We start from the raw sequence: 15206 nt of genomic DNA on the forward strand, positions 1-15206 counted from the left end.
CAAACTGAAATGGAAAGATGGATGGTTCCAGAAGGAATATCTCAAGGAAAATAAAACTGACAAATACATGATAGGATTAATTATGGAAAATTGTACTAAGAACTGCTTTACAGAGTTGTTGGATGGTAGCATATTCAAACTTAATTATAAGTTTGAATACAACTAAACAAATAAAAAAATCAAGGCAATTATGAAGTCCAGGAAAAACAGCAAGTTATATAAAAATGGAATTGTAATTAATTATAGTATAATTCTTGGCTCACCAATTAACAGCAATTACATAATCACAGTAATTATGCATCTGATCAAGACTTTGATATAACTAGATTGAGAAAGTATGGAAGAGAAAGGGGCAATAGATTATGTCTAAAGTTGATCAATCTCTCCCATGCACTCATTCTCAGGAAGACATCACAGCTGTGCTATTCAATACAGTAGCCAACAGCCACATGTAGCATTTTAATTTTAGTTAATTAAAATTAAATTTGAAATTCAGCCACAAGCCACATTCTAGGTACTCAATAACCATGTGTTGCTACTCTAATAGACAGCACATATACAGAACATTTCACCATCACAGAAAGTTCTGTTGGATAGTGCTATACTAGAAGGTATATCACATCAAACCAAGGAAGTAAACCAAGAAAGAAAAAACATGAGGAGATCAACATAGATGAAAGTGGTAAGTGAAATCCCTAGGATAATAGTAAAGAGTGACACTTGTCAGAAGGCCCTAAGGACCACCAGTCTGGACTGAAATAGGGGAGGGGGCTCCAAAGAACATCTCTCCAAAGAGACTCAGTGGAAAGACTACCTAACATATCAGAACATCCAGAGAGCAGATCAGCAACTGAGTTTTAGGACAATTTGGGATATGTACACACAAAATCAAGGAAACAAATACAGGACAATTATTAACATTAGAAAAAAAGGAATTATTACAAAGAAAAAGAAAGGAAACATAAGGATAGTACGTTCTACATGGTTCAACTATAAATAAACTGGTTAAGGGGCGCCTGGGTTGCTTAGTCAGTTGAACATCTGATTCTTTTAAGATTTTATTTATTTATTGACAGAGAGAACACAAGCAGGCGGTGGATCACAAGAGAGAGACAGGCTCTCTGCTGAGCAGGTAGACCGATGCAGGACTCAATCCAGGACCCTGGGTTCATGCCTGAGCCGAAGCAAGATGCTTAACCGACTGAGCCACCCAGATGCCCCATGAATGTCCGATTCTTGATTTAACTCAGGTCATGATCTCAGGGATCCAGCCCCACTTCAGGCTCTGTGCTCAGCAGGGAGTCTGAGATTCTCTCCCTCTCTCTCTCTTCTTCTGACCCTCCCCCTGCTCTCTCTCAAATAAAAAATAAATCATTAGTATAAGCAAATAAATAAACTGGTTAACTTAATGTAAATATCAAATGCTGATGCCACCTAAGTAATGACAAAACTATACTTGAGAAGGCAGACAGGCACATGTGAGAGCAGGGAAGAGAAAGAAAGTTAAATCTTAGATCATTGGTTTTCATATCATTACAGGAACAGATAATGCTTAAAATGGGAAAAATCAAGATTGGGCAATATCAGGATATTATTTAGGAATGTAAACATTAAAAGAAAATACCCAAAAGACTTGAAAGTAGTTGGCTATGGAGACTCAGAAATGGAATAGAAACATAGTAAAAGTATTTGACACTTCAATCTAGATGTAGGTACAACATAAAAATTAAAGTAATACCTACTGTTTTTTAAAGTTCTCATTTTAATTCACTAGTTAGTATGCAGTGTTTCATTAATTTCAGATGTATGATATATAGTGATTCGGCACTTCCATACCTCAACCGGCAAATGCACTCCCTAATTCCCGTCCACCTATTTCTCCCTTTCCCCTTCCCACCTCCCCTCTGGTAATCTATTTATGTATCTACCTACCTATGTATCCATCCATCCATCCATCCACCAATCCATCCACCCATCCATCCACACACAAATATATGTAACCTTCTCTTATAAGGCTGAATAATATTCTGTTTTATATGTGTGTGTGTGTGTGTGTACATCTTCATTACCCATTCATTTATCATTGGATACTTGATCTGCTTCCATATCTTGGCTACTATAAATAATGCTACTATAAATATAGGGGTGCATGTATCCTTTTGAATTAGTGTCTCTTGTATTCTTTGGGTAAATACCCGATAGTGCAATTGCTGGACCATAAGGTAGTTCTATTTTTAACTTTTTGAGGAATCTCCATTCTGTCTCCCACAGGGACTGCACCAGTGTGCCTTCCTCCCAATAGTACAAGAGGGTTCCTTTTTCTCCACAACCTCACCAACACTTACTGTTTCTTGTGTTGTTGATTTTAGCCATTCCAACAGGTGTGAGGTGCTATCACATTGTGGTTTTGATTTGCATTTATCTCATGATAAGTGATGATGAGCATCTTTTCATGTGTTTTGTTGGCCAATTGTATGTCTTCTTTGGAGAAATATCTATTCAAGTTTTCTAACCATTTTTAAATTTGATTATTTGTTTTTTGCCTGTGGAGTTTTGTAAGTTCTTTATATATTTTGGATACTAACCCTTTATTAAATATGTCACTGGCAAATATCTTCTCCCATTCCATTGGTTGTATTTTAGGTCTGTTGATTGCTTCCTTTGCTGAGCAGAGCTTTTTATTTTGATATAGTCCCAACAGTTTATTTTTGCTTTTGTTTTCCTTGCCTCAGTTGATATATCTAGAAAGAAGTTGCTAAAGCCTAATGTCAAAGAAGTTACTGTCCATACATTTTTAGGATTTTTATGGTTTCAGGTCTCACATTTAGGCCTTTAATCCATTCTGAATTTATCTTTGTATGTGGCGTAAGAAAGTGGTCCAGTTTCACTCTTCTGAATGTAGCTGCCCAGTTTTCCCAACACCATTTGTTGAAGGGATTGTCTTTTTCCCACTGTACATTCTTGCCTCTTTCATTGATGACTAATTGAGCATATAATTATGGATTTATTTCTGGATTTCTTTTCTGGTCCATTGATCTTGATGTCCATTTTTTTTAAGACTTACATATTTATTTACTTCAGAGCGGGGGGTGGGGGCAGTGTAGGGGGATGGGGAGAAGCAGAGGGCAAGGGAGAGAGCAAATCTCAAGCAGACTCCCTGCTGAGCGTGGAGCCTGATGCAGTGCTCGATCTCATGACCCTGAGATCATGACCAGAGCTGAAACCAAGAGTCTGATGCTTAACTAAATACGTCACCTAAGCACCCCATGTGTCTATTTTTGTGCCTGTACCATACTATTTTGATTACTGCAGCTTCGTAATATAACTTGAAGCCCAGAATTCTCATTGCCTCCAGCTTTGCTTTTCCTTTCCAAGATTGCTTTTGCTATTTGGGATCTTTTGTGAATCCATACAAATTTTAAATGGTCTGTTCTGGTTCTATGAAAGATGTTGTTGGTATATTGATAAGGATTATATTGAATGTGTACATTGCTTTGGATAGTATGGACATTTTAGCAGTATTTTTTCTTTCAATCCATGAGCATAGAATATCTTTATAATAAATATATATGTGGTTTTAGTACCTATTCCTGGCTCACAGCTCCCCCAAATCCTTGGAATTTCCTAAGTGATAAAAGCAATGGGAGCATCTTTTGTTACAGTAGTTTGTCATTTGTCCTCAGTTACTGAAATAGCTCCAGAGCCAAAAAAGTGAAAGAAGAGTGTTCTTCATAATAAGCACCTTTCAACCACACCTGAGTTTTTGTTAATGAGTAACTTTTGGAAAGCCCCTAAGGATGGGGGCTGGTTGCCTGGGGAACCAACCTTGATTAGAGGGCTAAACTCTGTCCCATTCCCTGACCTCCAGGGAGAGGGGTGAGGCTGGAGGTTGAATGTCAATCAGCAATCACCAATGAAGCTTCAGTGAAAATCCAAGAGAATTCAGCAATCTTCTGGGTTGGTGAAGACATGGAGGTGCTGGGAGGGCGGTGCACTCAGAGAGCATGGAAGCTCCCTGCTCCTTTCCTAATACCTTGCCCTATGTCTCTCTTCTAGCTGGCTTATCCTCAGTTATATCCTTTCATACTGAACTGCTACTCTAGTAAGCAAAATGCCTTCCTGAGTTCTGCGACCAGCTCTAGCAAATTAATTGAACCCAAGGAGGGGGTGGTAGGAACCTTTGTTTCATAACCAGTTGGTTAGAAGCACAGGTGACAACCCTTACTTGGCGACTGCATCTGAAGGGGCGCTGGGGTGGGGGAGGCACTCTTGTGGACTGAGACCTTAAACTGTGAGACCTGTGGCCATCTCCAGGGAGAGAGTGTCAGGGTTGAGATAACTGCTTGGTGGTGTCAAAATAGCACACGTCAGAATCATGAAATTTAGAGACTGCAGAGGAGTAACTGAAACTGTATGCCAGCCAACCTTTGCCACCAGTGGTCAGCCACTCTCATTTGAAAACAAAACTTTGCTTCTCACCACAGCTCCATCTTAGGGAGCCTGGAAAGTCGGTTTGGAGCCAGACTCTGCAGGTACAAGTAGCAATTCTGCAATTCAATAGCTGAAGGACCCTGAGTAAGTAACTTTTATGATTCTGTGCCTCAGTTTCCTCATCTCTATAGTGGGGATGAAAAAAAGAACCTCGTCTAGAGGACTGTAAAGTCCTTAGAGCAATACCAAGTGCTCAATAGGCATTTTTCAGCAGCATTATCTTCTCTTTGTATTCTAACTTGTCACTTAACTCTGCAGCCTGACCTTCCTCTGTTTTGCTACAAAACCGCCCCTTGGCCAGTATGTCCTCTCATTTCCCACATATTATCTGTTGGTGAGGGGTAAGCAATGTCCTCTAAAGCTTACCGGACATTTTTACTGACCCATATGAAATGAAAGCCCAAAGAGATGGTGGCCATCATCTGGTCCAAGCCCGTTACTGTACAGACGGGGCCAGTGAGGCTTTGAACAGCAGATGGGCTGCCCTGTCCATAAGCTGGTCTAATGTGATTATTGTACAAACATTCTCCCCAATAAGTTTTTGTGCCCCAATTTCTCCAGTGAGATCTCTTGTCCATTTAACCGAAGAAGTAGATGAGAAAAAGCCACCCTGTGATTTTAAAGACTGTTAAATGCTAATTACAACCCACTCCATTTGAACGATAGCATTGAAAGCATCTTAATCCCCCTTCCTTCTCTCCAAACTGCCATCACTAGAGAAAACAAAAAGCCAGTTCTATGAAAGCTTCAAACCAAACTGAACGGTTGTACAGACAATGGTTATTAAGAGGTAAGCTTTTTCCCAGGGAATGGTTAAAGCGTTTCCCCCCCCCTTCTTGTTACCTTGGTAACTGCTACCTTGGCGCCCTTGTTGATGAGCTGAACCACATTCTCTGCTTGGCCTTTGTACGCAGCTATGAGAAGGCGTTCTGAAAGCGCAGCGACCGCATCCTGCTGGCTCATGAATTAGGAGAGAAAGAGGTTTTCAGGAACGCAGTAGACAAGTTCCTTCGGCTCAACACGATGCCACTGGCCCAGGCAGGCACCCACGGGTAAAGATGTCCTGAGCGTCAGAAGGTGCCTTTATTACTAGGCCATTTTGGGGACCTAGGGGTCACAAAACAAAGTTGTCATTAGCACCACTCAGCATACAGCACGGGCCACACCTCGTCTCTCTGATTTCAGGGCATCTGCTGGGGGCTCATGGCAGGGGACGGAAGCTGGGCAAAGACAGGACGAGCACGAAGCGCATTCTGCACACCAAAGCTCCTGAACCTGGAAACAGAAGACAGCAGAATGTGCCAATCTCCCTCCCTTCTTCCTGCTTTAGGAACATTCTCCAGAGGATGCACTTCCATCCTAGGTAACAGAGACCTGATATAATCCCATCAACATTGCGGGGTTTCCAGGCCTGCCTTTGGCAGGTGACTGTACTGTGTATGATCACAAAGGGCCTTAGGACCAAGTTTTGTGGGTCCGCCACTGCTAACATGCTGCTTCTGCTGGCAGGTGAAGGTGTGTGGACCACACCTCACAGAGACCCTGAGGACTGGGTTAAATCCTTGGCATTCTGTCCCAGCATTTACTGCAGTTCTTTTGCTTCATCCTTGTCTCAATGTAAACAGTGCAGTTTCCCGAGTTCTGGGACAGATGGAGAACTGCGCGCAGGCCCGGGCCATCTCCCAGTCCCAATTACTGTAGGAAAAACCCACTCTGGGAACAACAAAGGTGCTACGAACACTGACAGTGTGCACTGCCAGCTGCACCAGGAGGGGCTGGTGGTGGTGGTTCCGAGCTTAACAGGAAATAAAAGGGCCTACCAAAACCACCTAGGGGGCTTGAAGCCACACTCAGAGCAGTGATCGGGAGGTAGTGACTAGTAGTCAACCTCTTCTTTCCACCAAATGGCAAATGAACAGACTTCTAAAGACTGACTCCTCCAGTAGCCCTGGACCACCATTAGAGCAAACTAAAGCCACTGGTAATTGTGTCAAAAGTAAAGGACTCAGGGCTCCTGGGTGGCTCAGTTGGTAAAGCATCTGACTCTTGATTTCGGCTCAGGTCAAGACTTTAGAGTCCTGGGATGGAGCTCCATGTTGGGCTCTACACTCAGCAGGGAGACTGCCTGAGGTTCTCTTTCCCTTCTCTCTCTCTGCCCCAACCCCACTCAAACGAATTAAAAAAAAAAAAAAAAAAAAAAGGCCAAACTCATGCACCCTGGTCTGCTCATTGGAAGTGCAACAAACCTGGAGAAGGAATGTTCCAAAGCAGAAGACTCCTGTTAGTCACGGTCAAAGGTCCCTGGACACACCAGAAATCTTGACTGAATGAACGAGCCAATGAAAGAATAACATTGAGACTCAAAACAGAGAAACAGAGCTAGAAATGCCACTGGAAATTCCCAGGGTCCCCCTGAAAGACAAGTTTGGGCTCTATGTTTTCCAGACTGTTCCACTGTTTAGAGTGGTTTGTTTTTATAAACATTGGATACACTGTTCCTCTGTTCAGATAACATGTGGTACCTTCAAACCAGTAATACTGAGCTTCTGCTCCGTTTGTCCCAATACTGCAATATGAGCCACATATGAGCTGTGGCTTCCTAAATACTCTCCCTCCACAACCACATTCTTCCACTTAAACTCATTTGTTATCTTCGCGCACTCAACGGCCACCTTCCCGTACCCAAACTTTTCTTGCAATGGGTATCTGAATGTCTCAACTACAATAGCCCAGTTCATACAAATACTATGATCATGACTAAAATTTCACACATTTTACTTCATAGCTTAGCTCCTGGGGCTAGAGATGTCCTTTGTGCAAACTCAGTGCAGCCCATCAGCCGAGGTCATGGGCTGCAGACCAGCAGCGCTGTCCAGTCTCCCCAAACACAGACCCATGGGTCAGGAGGCCCACAGTACCCGGACAGCCACTCCCCTCCTAACCCAGACAATAAATACGGCTCTCAGACACTTATTGCCATGGTTGCAGGCTTCTGAGATAGCCTTGTTTACATAATTACCTTTGGTAAAGAGCCCTTTGCAAATCCAGTGCACATTACTATTGCTTTTTTTTTAATAGAAAAATATTACAATTGAAAAATGTTGGCCAAACAGAATTTTTAAAAATTTACTATTTTTATTTATTTATTTAGCTTTTCCGTTCCACCTATTTAAGAATGACATGCTCCCCACTCTCCACTCCACCCTACCCCCTTCACCATGGCCAATGCACAGCCTGCCTGAGGCACGAGGCAACTCCGGGACACGTTGCTTATAGGGGTATGGATACTCCCAACTGGAATTGCACAGAAAACTCCTGCAAAATCAGGAACAGAATCCCAGGGTTCCAGTTACCAGTCTGCAGCTAGCACCATCCCTTTGTGCTTGGTCATCTCAAGTTCATTCTCGATTTAGATCCAGCAAGAGGCTCACTGGTAGGGCCTCCAGCATTCACCTACAGTAGCATTCACACACAGGGTGGTGGGAAAGGATCAAAGTGAGCCTTCTTTTTGGCTTCCTTTCTATACCTCCATCCTTCTGGAGTAAGGGCATATTCAGCTTCTGTCTGACACCTCTAAACTGACAAATCAGACCTGGCAGAGGCGGGCTGAGGGAGAGCTATGAGGAGGATGGAGGACCCCAAAAAAGGAGTGGGGGATGGGAGGAATAGAGAGGTCACAATCAGTCTGCAATCGATGACTTAAACTCCACTGCCCACCTGTTGGGTGCCCGGGCTGCAGCAACCCCATGCCCTCATTAAATCTGAGCCGCCTCTTCCAAGTAGATCAGCTATCATTCAAGACACTTCCCACTGCCGGCGGTGAGGAATTTCTTCTGCCCCACATTTACCAATCACATCCCTCTTTGTCACAATGCTCACTTTCACAGGGCTCCAGAGAAAAATATTAAATGCAAACATGCTTCCAGCTCTTTAAGCAGAAATGAAATAAATCCATGATCATAAATATTCAATGAGCATCCTGAATCCAGAAAGGTATTTAGGTTCCTAAGAAAGATCTCCCTCCCTTCTCCCAGCCCACTGCCCCGTTTTCACTGCATTCCAATTTGCCAATGCTTTTTTTCTCTCATCACAAATGCCAGAAGGCCATACAGCTGCTTGGTCTGTGATGCAATCTGTTTTCTTTTTATAGCAAAAGGTCTGGGAGGTTTGCTTTTGCTGTTTTCTTGAGGATTTACCACAAAGTCTCCTGGAACCAATATCCCCAAACCACTACAGTTTCCTAACAGACAAAATATTCTAGAAGAGACCTGCAAACAGCCAGAACCTTATGCACAGCCCACCCAGAGATAGTCCACAAGCACCCAGAAGCAGTGGTTAGGGAGCACTATCAATTACAATAACTCGCTTTGCACTTACTCCTCAAAACCCTGTAGCGAAGAGAGATTGTACTCACATCCAGGAGTCTGTCCTCCCCATTCTACATGGTGTCCTGCTGCTGGGTAACTGCTGTCAATTCTTCCCTGGAGAGATCATTAGCTTCCTAGGGTTGTCATGCTCAGTGGGTATGCAATGATTTACTTGCCTTTTTCCCTTGAGCTTCCTCTGCCAACTCTGGCCAAATCACATCTAAAAGCTTATTAAGACATCCACTCAGCTCACAATGTCTTGCTGCTTCCTAGTCTGCTCATCACAGCTTCTGAAAGTCTTGGGTCTTCAGGTCTTGTCGGACTGCTCCCTTCTGCCGGCAGAGGACCTGTAACACTGCCCTATTGAAGAGTCAGGGAATAATTCACAAATGGGCGGAATGATTTTCAGTGATGCTCAGATGACACAGAAACGAAGTTTGCATCTGCCAGCAGTCATGCCAGGAGAAGAGATGAATGTGCATGTCGTAAGGGAGGGAGAAGGCAGGCAGAGTCAAAACCTGTAATGAACTGCCTTTATGGTAAGAGGGAACAGCAGAGATCCAGATACTCCTCCCTCCTAGGCAGAGAGTTCCAGCACTGTGACTGCAGCAGCACAGGAGTCAAGGCGCTGGGAGAGCAGCTGTTTCAGTGTTTTGTAAGCCCAGAGTTTGTCTCACAAACGCTCCTCTAAACAGAGTCTCTGCGGAGAGGGGGAAGGGAGGAGACAGGGAGCAAAGCTGTTGAGTTTTGATAGAGTGTCGTCAATGGCCCTAAACATCACAGGGGTGTCCTCCAGACCACTTGATAAAGCAGCAGGAAACTAACTCACAACTTGAACAGTCATAGAAAGGAAGAGGGTTTTCACTTTGACTTGAGCCATCTTATCATTTTCCCCTTATTTTGAAAGCCAGAATTGTTGGTCCTAAAGGTGGGAATATTACTCAGCCTGTGTAAACCCTCTAAGCACCTTCCCTGCTCAAGGCCTTGCCCCTACTTCCTTGAGGGTAGCAGTTCTTATGGGCAACAGGCTGGGATTCTGCTTTGGCAATTATTTGGCTTATACCAAGGGAAGAACAGCCAGACTCAGGGCAGTGCATTACAGAGAGACTGAATTCCACTGGGGAGACAAGGTGCCAGTAGAATGATAAGCTTCTTTTTAATACACAGCAATTGTACTGGTTTATCCTAAAGTGATCATTGCTGGGATACTGCCATCACGGCCTCACAAGTGAGGTCAGAACACGGAGCAATGTGACTCACTCCCTGCTCTAAAGAAACTGGCCCTGATAGGTCTTACAGAAGCCCCAAAGACCAGATGCCAAATGAGAAAAGCAAACCGAATGTGACTGAGGTACAAAGAAACGAGTGGTTACTTTTGTGGGACATTTCCTTCTTCTGAGAGTACGTACCCCACAGGTAGGGACCCTCAACATAATATTATCAGTGAGGACAGTACGACTCTGGCTGTTCACAGAGACTGGGGTCCCCAAATGCTATCTGCAAAAGACAGGGACAAACAGGGGCAGAACACCTCTTGAGCGAGCCCATGACTCATTTTACACACCTCACTGTTGCAAAGGAACAGTGTGCTTATTTCTGGTGCCACATGAAGTTCAGGACTTCTGAATGTGACAGTTAATGAGTTGTTGAAATAATCACCTTCAAAGGAGGTTTCCAGAGGCTGTTGCAGTAAAGGCTGAAGAGTGACATCTGGAAACCTATGACATGCTCTACCATCAAGGAAAGCAGCTAACACACATAAAATTAGTATCAGAGCCCTAAGGATATCACTAAATAAAGTTATGATTGACAGAAAGCTTGTGGTATAGAGACCTCTTCTTTTTACATGGGACAATCATTGCACATTGACTGCCCCGTGCTGCTAGATCACTAGAGCCGCCAAGCTGGGGTTACCAAAATCACATATACTGACACCCACGTGCTCAAAAGCCACACCAGGTCATCACTGAGCCTTCTTTCCCTAGACAAGTTGATCATGCCCCCATCTGTGCTCTTACAGTCTTCTGTAAGCTCCTGTTATAGGCTGAGTTGTGTGTCCCCCACCCCCTGCAAATTCCTATGTTGAGGCCCTGACTCTCAATGTAACTGTACTTGAAAATGGTACCCTTCCGAGGTAAATAAGATACAGTGAAGTCATAAGGACAAGGCTCTGATCTGTTAGGATTGGTGTCTTTATGAGAGAGAGAGACGTTAGAGACTCGATCTAATCACAATCCTATCTGCCCTCCCACACCCATTCTCAGAGGAAAGGCCATATGAAGACAGAGCAATAAAGTGACTACCTGCAAGGCAGAATGAAAGTCCTTACCAAAAACCAAACCCTGCTGGACCCTGATCTTGGACTTCAGCCTTGAGAACTGTGAGAAAATAAATTTCTATTATTTAAGCCACTCAGTCTACGGTATCTTGTTCTGGCAGCTTGAACTAAGACAACTCCCCTTACGGTATAGTTGCTCACATGGGTTCAAGGTTGATCTTCTAAACTCCTTGAGGACAGGAACCCTGTTTTGGTTGTCTTGTATTCCAGTGCCTGGTGTACTTCCTGGAATATAGTTAGCCTTTGAAGTCTGTTAAGTCGATGACAGGAAAACTAAGAACTAATTGCTTTTTCTAGTCATTAACTCGTCTGTAGGAGCCTGTGGATCTCATGAGAAAAACAGGAAGTGTCTGCCAATTCAGCAAACCATTTTCTCCTTCCCCCACAGATGAGGCAGGCTATGGCTCCTGAAACTCCAAGAGATAATAAATGGACGTAGTCATTCTCCTCTCTCCCTCCCTCCCCCAAATAGAGGACAACGGCTCTTCCGGCTCTTCTGGGGAAAAGAATTACCGATCTGGAGAATTACCAGTCTGGCCACAGACCCTGCAGGTCCGTCAGCACCACAAGCCTTGGGCCACACCACAGCCACTCAAGAGTTTTCTTTTTGCCATCCTCAATGCCTGTTGGGTAAAACCACAAAGGCTAAAGACAAACCAAAACAAACAATGCCAAATTATAATAAAACCAATCCCCATGCAATAGTCTACCTTCCACGCATATGTTTCTCCCATCTACTTTTTTTTTTTTTTTCTTTTAAGATTTTGTTTATTTATTGGACAGAGAGAGACATGGCTAGAGAGGGAACACAAGCAGGGGGACTGGAAGAGGGAGAAATCAGGCTTCCGGTCAAGCAGGGAGCCTGATGTGGGCTCCAACCCAGGACCCTGGAATCATGACCCCAGCCAAAGGCAGATGCTTAATGACTGAGCCATCCAGGTGCCCCTTCCACCCACTTCTTAAATCTGCTTTGATCAGGCTTCTTTCTGCCCCCAGTTTTCCCACTAAACTGTTTGTTGTTGATGTTGTACTGTACTAAGTATTTATTGAAGAGAGAGGCATAAACAAAGATACTGGGAGGGAGAGCTTTCTTGCTTAGTGTGCTAGGGGCGAAAGGAGTCAGCAAAGTTCTCACAGAGAAGGGCAGGTGTGCGATGAGTGGTGGATGTGTAGGATTTTATTAGCTAGTGAAGAGGAGAGGAAATGGGCAGAAGAAACAGCAAGAGCAAAAAGGCAGAGTAGTCTGGAAGTGCATGTCATGAGTGGGAAAGAGAAGTGAAGAGACTGTTGCAGGTGAAGCTTGTAGTATGTGGGTGATGACCCACAGATCACGTTGCAAAATATGGGCTATGAAAAAATTTTCATATCATGCTAAAGATTGGTTTCTATCTTGCATTTGTGATGAGGAGCTCTAGAAATTGGTAAGCAGAAGAGAAACTAGTCATATTTTTACTCAGAATTCAAGATTTCCAAGAATTGCATTAATTATAATTATGGGTTCATGCTACACTTTGAAGATTATATGCACATGGCTTTCTCGTTCTTCCTTTGTATATTTCTTCTTTTATTCCCTTCCTCTTTCCTCTTTTCTTTTTATTTTAATCAAAAGATCTTATTTTTTAGATCGGGTTCAGGTTTACAGAAAACCGAGTAGAAAGTACGGAGGATTTCCATATACCCCACCAACCCAACTGCCAGTTCCCCCTATCATTAACATTTTGCATTGGTGTGGAAAATTTGTTACAATTGATGAGTCAATGTTGATACATTATTATTAACAAAAGTCCATGGTTTATATTAGGGTTCCTTCTTTGTGTTGCAAGTTCCATGGGTTTGGACAAATGTATAACTGAGGGGTATGTATGATTACAGTAGTATACAGAATAGTTTCATGCTGACATAAGTGCTTCCCCACCTATTTCTCTCTCCCCTCCCCAACTCCTGGCAACCACTGAACTTAATACTATCTCTATAGTTTTGCCTTCCCCAGAATGTCATGTAGTTGGAATTATATAGTATATAACCTTTACAGTTGGCTTCTTTCACTTAGTAATATGCATTTAAGGCTCCTCCATACCTTCTCATGGCTTCATAGCTGATTTTTGTTATCACTAAATAATATTCCATTCTACAGATGTACCATAGTTTGCTTGCCCATTCACCTATTAAAGGGTATCTACATTGCTTCCAAGTTTTAGAAATTACAAATAAAGCTGCTCTAAACATTCACGTGCAGGATTTTGTGTGTCATACTTTTTTTTTTTTTTTTAAATCTCATCTGGGTAAATACTAAGGAATAGCACTGCTAAATCATATGTTAAGAAAATGTTTAGCTTTATAAGAAACTGCTATGCTGTCTTCCAAAATGGCTATAACATTTTGCATTCCCACCGGTTGATTTTACATTGACCTGATTGCCAAATGCAATGGTAACTTTCAGTTCTTACCTTATGTGATTTCTCTGTTGCATTAGGCACTGCTACCATTTCTTCATCACACTTCCTTCTCCTCTGGTTTCTGTGACCCAGTGTCTCCTCATTCTCCTACCATCCCTTGAACTATTTTTTTTTCTCCCATTCAAGGGCTCTTCATTTACTGGTCCTTTAAATGTTGCAGGTCCCTGAGATTCTATCCCTGATTGCCTTCTCCGCTCATCTTCTCTAGAAAATCTCTGTTACCCACCTCCCCACCCCCCGCTGCTGCTGCCCACATGCTCCTCTGCTGCCTAGATACGGACTTCTTTAGCCTCAATCACTTTCTCTGAAGCTCCATATTTTAAGCACCCAACCATTTAAAGACATCTTACTTGGATGTCCCCTATCAACATGTCCACACCCAAATCATCACCTTTCTTTCAAACCCAGTCCTTTTCCTTTACCCCTATTTTGGTGAGTGGCTCCACCTTTCATCTATCTGCTTATTTCCCTAATCTGGAACACTCCTCCCATTCCTCTGATTCTCCTTCCCCCGCCCCCACATTCCATAAATTACCAAATCCTCCTGATTTGAGACAGTAATACGCTGAGATTAAAAATGAGAATCTTGAGGGGTGCCTGGGTGGTACAGTCAGTTAAGTGACTTGGTTTCAGTCCAAGATGTGATCTCAGGGTTGTGAGATCGAGCCCTGCCTCTGGCTCCACGCCCAGTGTGGAGTCTGCTTGGGATTCTGTCTCCCTCTCCTTCTGCCCCTCCTGCTTGTGCTCATGCTCTCTCTCACATACAAATAAAGTAAATAAACTTTTTTAAAAATGAGTCCTAAGGTCACATTCCTGGGGCTCAAATTCTGCTCTGCCATTTTCTTTGGGCAAGTTTCTAATGACTCTAAGCCTGTTTTCTCATGTGTAAAACAGAGTAACAGTTCTTAACTTATTGGGTTGTTGCAAAGACTAAACGAGATAATACATACCCTATACAATGTCTGGCACAGAGAAAGTGCTTAGTAAATATAAGCAAGGCTGTATGGTTGATGTTTAAATGTTCCTTGTTCTGTTCTCTCTCCTCTAGCTGCACTGCCACTGCTTTGATTCAGGATGTCATCGTTTCTTACCTCAACCATCGCAGTGGTCTCCAACTGGATGCTAATGATGTTTCTTGAAATTCTGCTTGTGATTATCTAAACTTGGAAACTGGGATAAGAAAGGTGAAATAAGCTTTCAGCTTGTGTAATGGAATCTGCTGCTGCAGATAAGTTTTTACAGAGGGAAAAGTAGGCCAGACTAATGTTCAAGATTCTGACAGTGAGTGTGCTTTGGCCCATAATGCATCTTCAATAAAAGATAACTGTAGAAGTCAACGTAACCTGCCCAGATAGTTGTTAGGATTTATTAAACTTGACCTTTATATAACAAAGACCTGAGCCATCTTTGGGGAAGATGGAGCCATTGAGCCATCAGTGTTAAATTCTCTCTCCTCTGACGGGTCCTTAGAAGATCACTTGAGCCAATAAGAGAGAAATTCCCCCTCCTGATGTGTCAGTGTTAGAAGAACAAGATAATGAGAAACTTCTCTTC

The 15206-nt window shown here is 43.1% G+C and overlaps 1 protein-coding gene and 1 long non-coding RNA gene across 8 annotated transcripts in view; one reads left to right on the plus strand and one right to left on the minus strand.

Annotated features, from left to right (window-relative positions):
• The window catches only part of ANKRD6 (ankyrin repeat domain 6), a 189917-nt gene that overhangs the window by 61417 nt on the left and 113294 nt on the right, over positions 1 to 15206 (minus strand). For 4 of the 7 annotated variants that reach the window (XM_082730577.1, XM_082730575.1, XM_082730578.1 and 1 more), the window contains exon 2: positions 5335 to 5598. In XM_082730577.1, coding sequence (XP_082586703.1) covers positions 5335 to 5454 — 120 coding nt within the window. In that variant the 5' untranslated portion in view covers positions 5455 to 5598. Of the gene's footprint in view, positions 1 to 5334; positions 5599 to 8905; positions 8962 to 9034; positions 9445 to 13643; positions 13852 to 15206 lie in introns of those variants that run through there. The other 3 variants (XM_082730579.1, XM_082730582.1, XM_082730580.1) reach the window with 3 other exon arrangements.
• The window catches only part of LOC309864787, an 86888-nt gene that overhangs the window by 29241 nt on the left and 42441 nt on the right, over positions 1 to 15206 (plus strand). The window lies entirely within an intron of this gene.

This window comes from Mustela nivalis, assembly GCF_964662115.1.
Source record: "Mustela nivalis genome assembly, chromosome: 5".
Lineage (NCBI taxonomy): Eukaryota > Metazoa > Chordata > Mammalia > Carnivora > Mustelidae > Mustela > Mustela nivalis.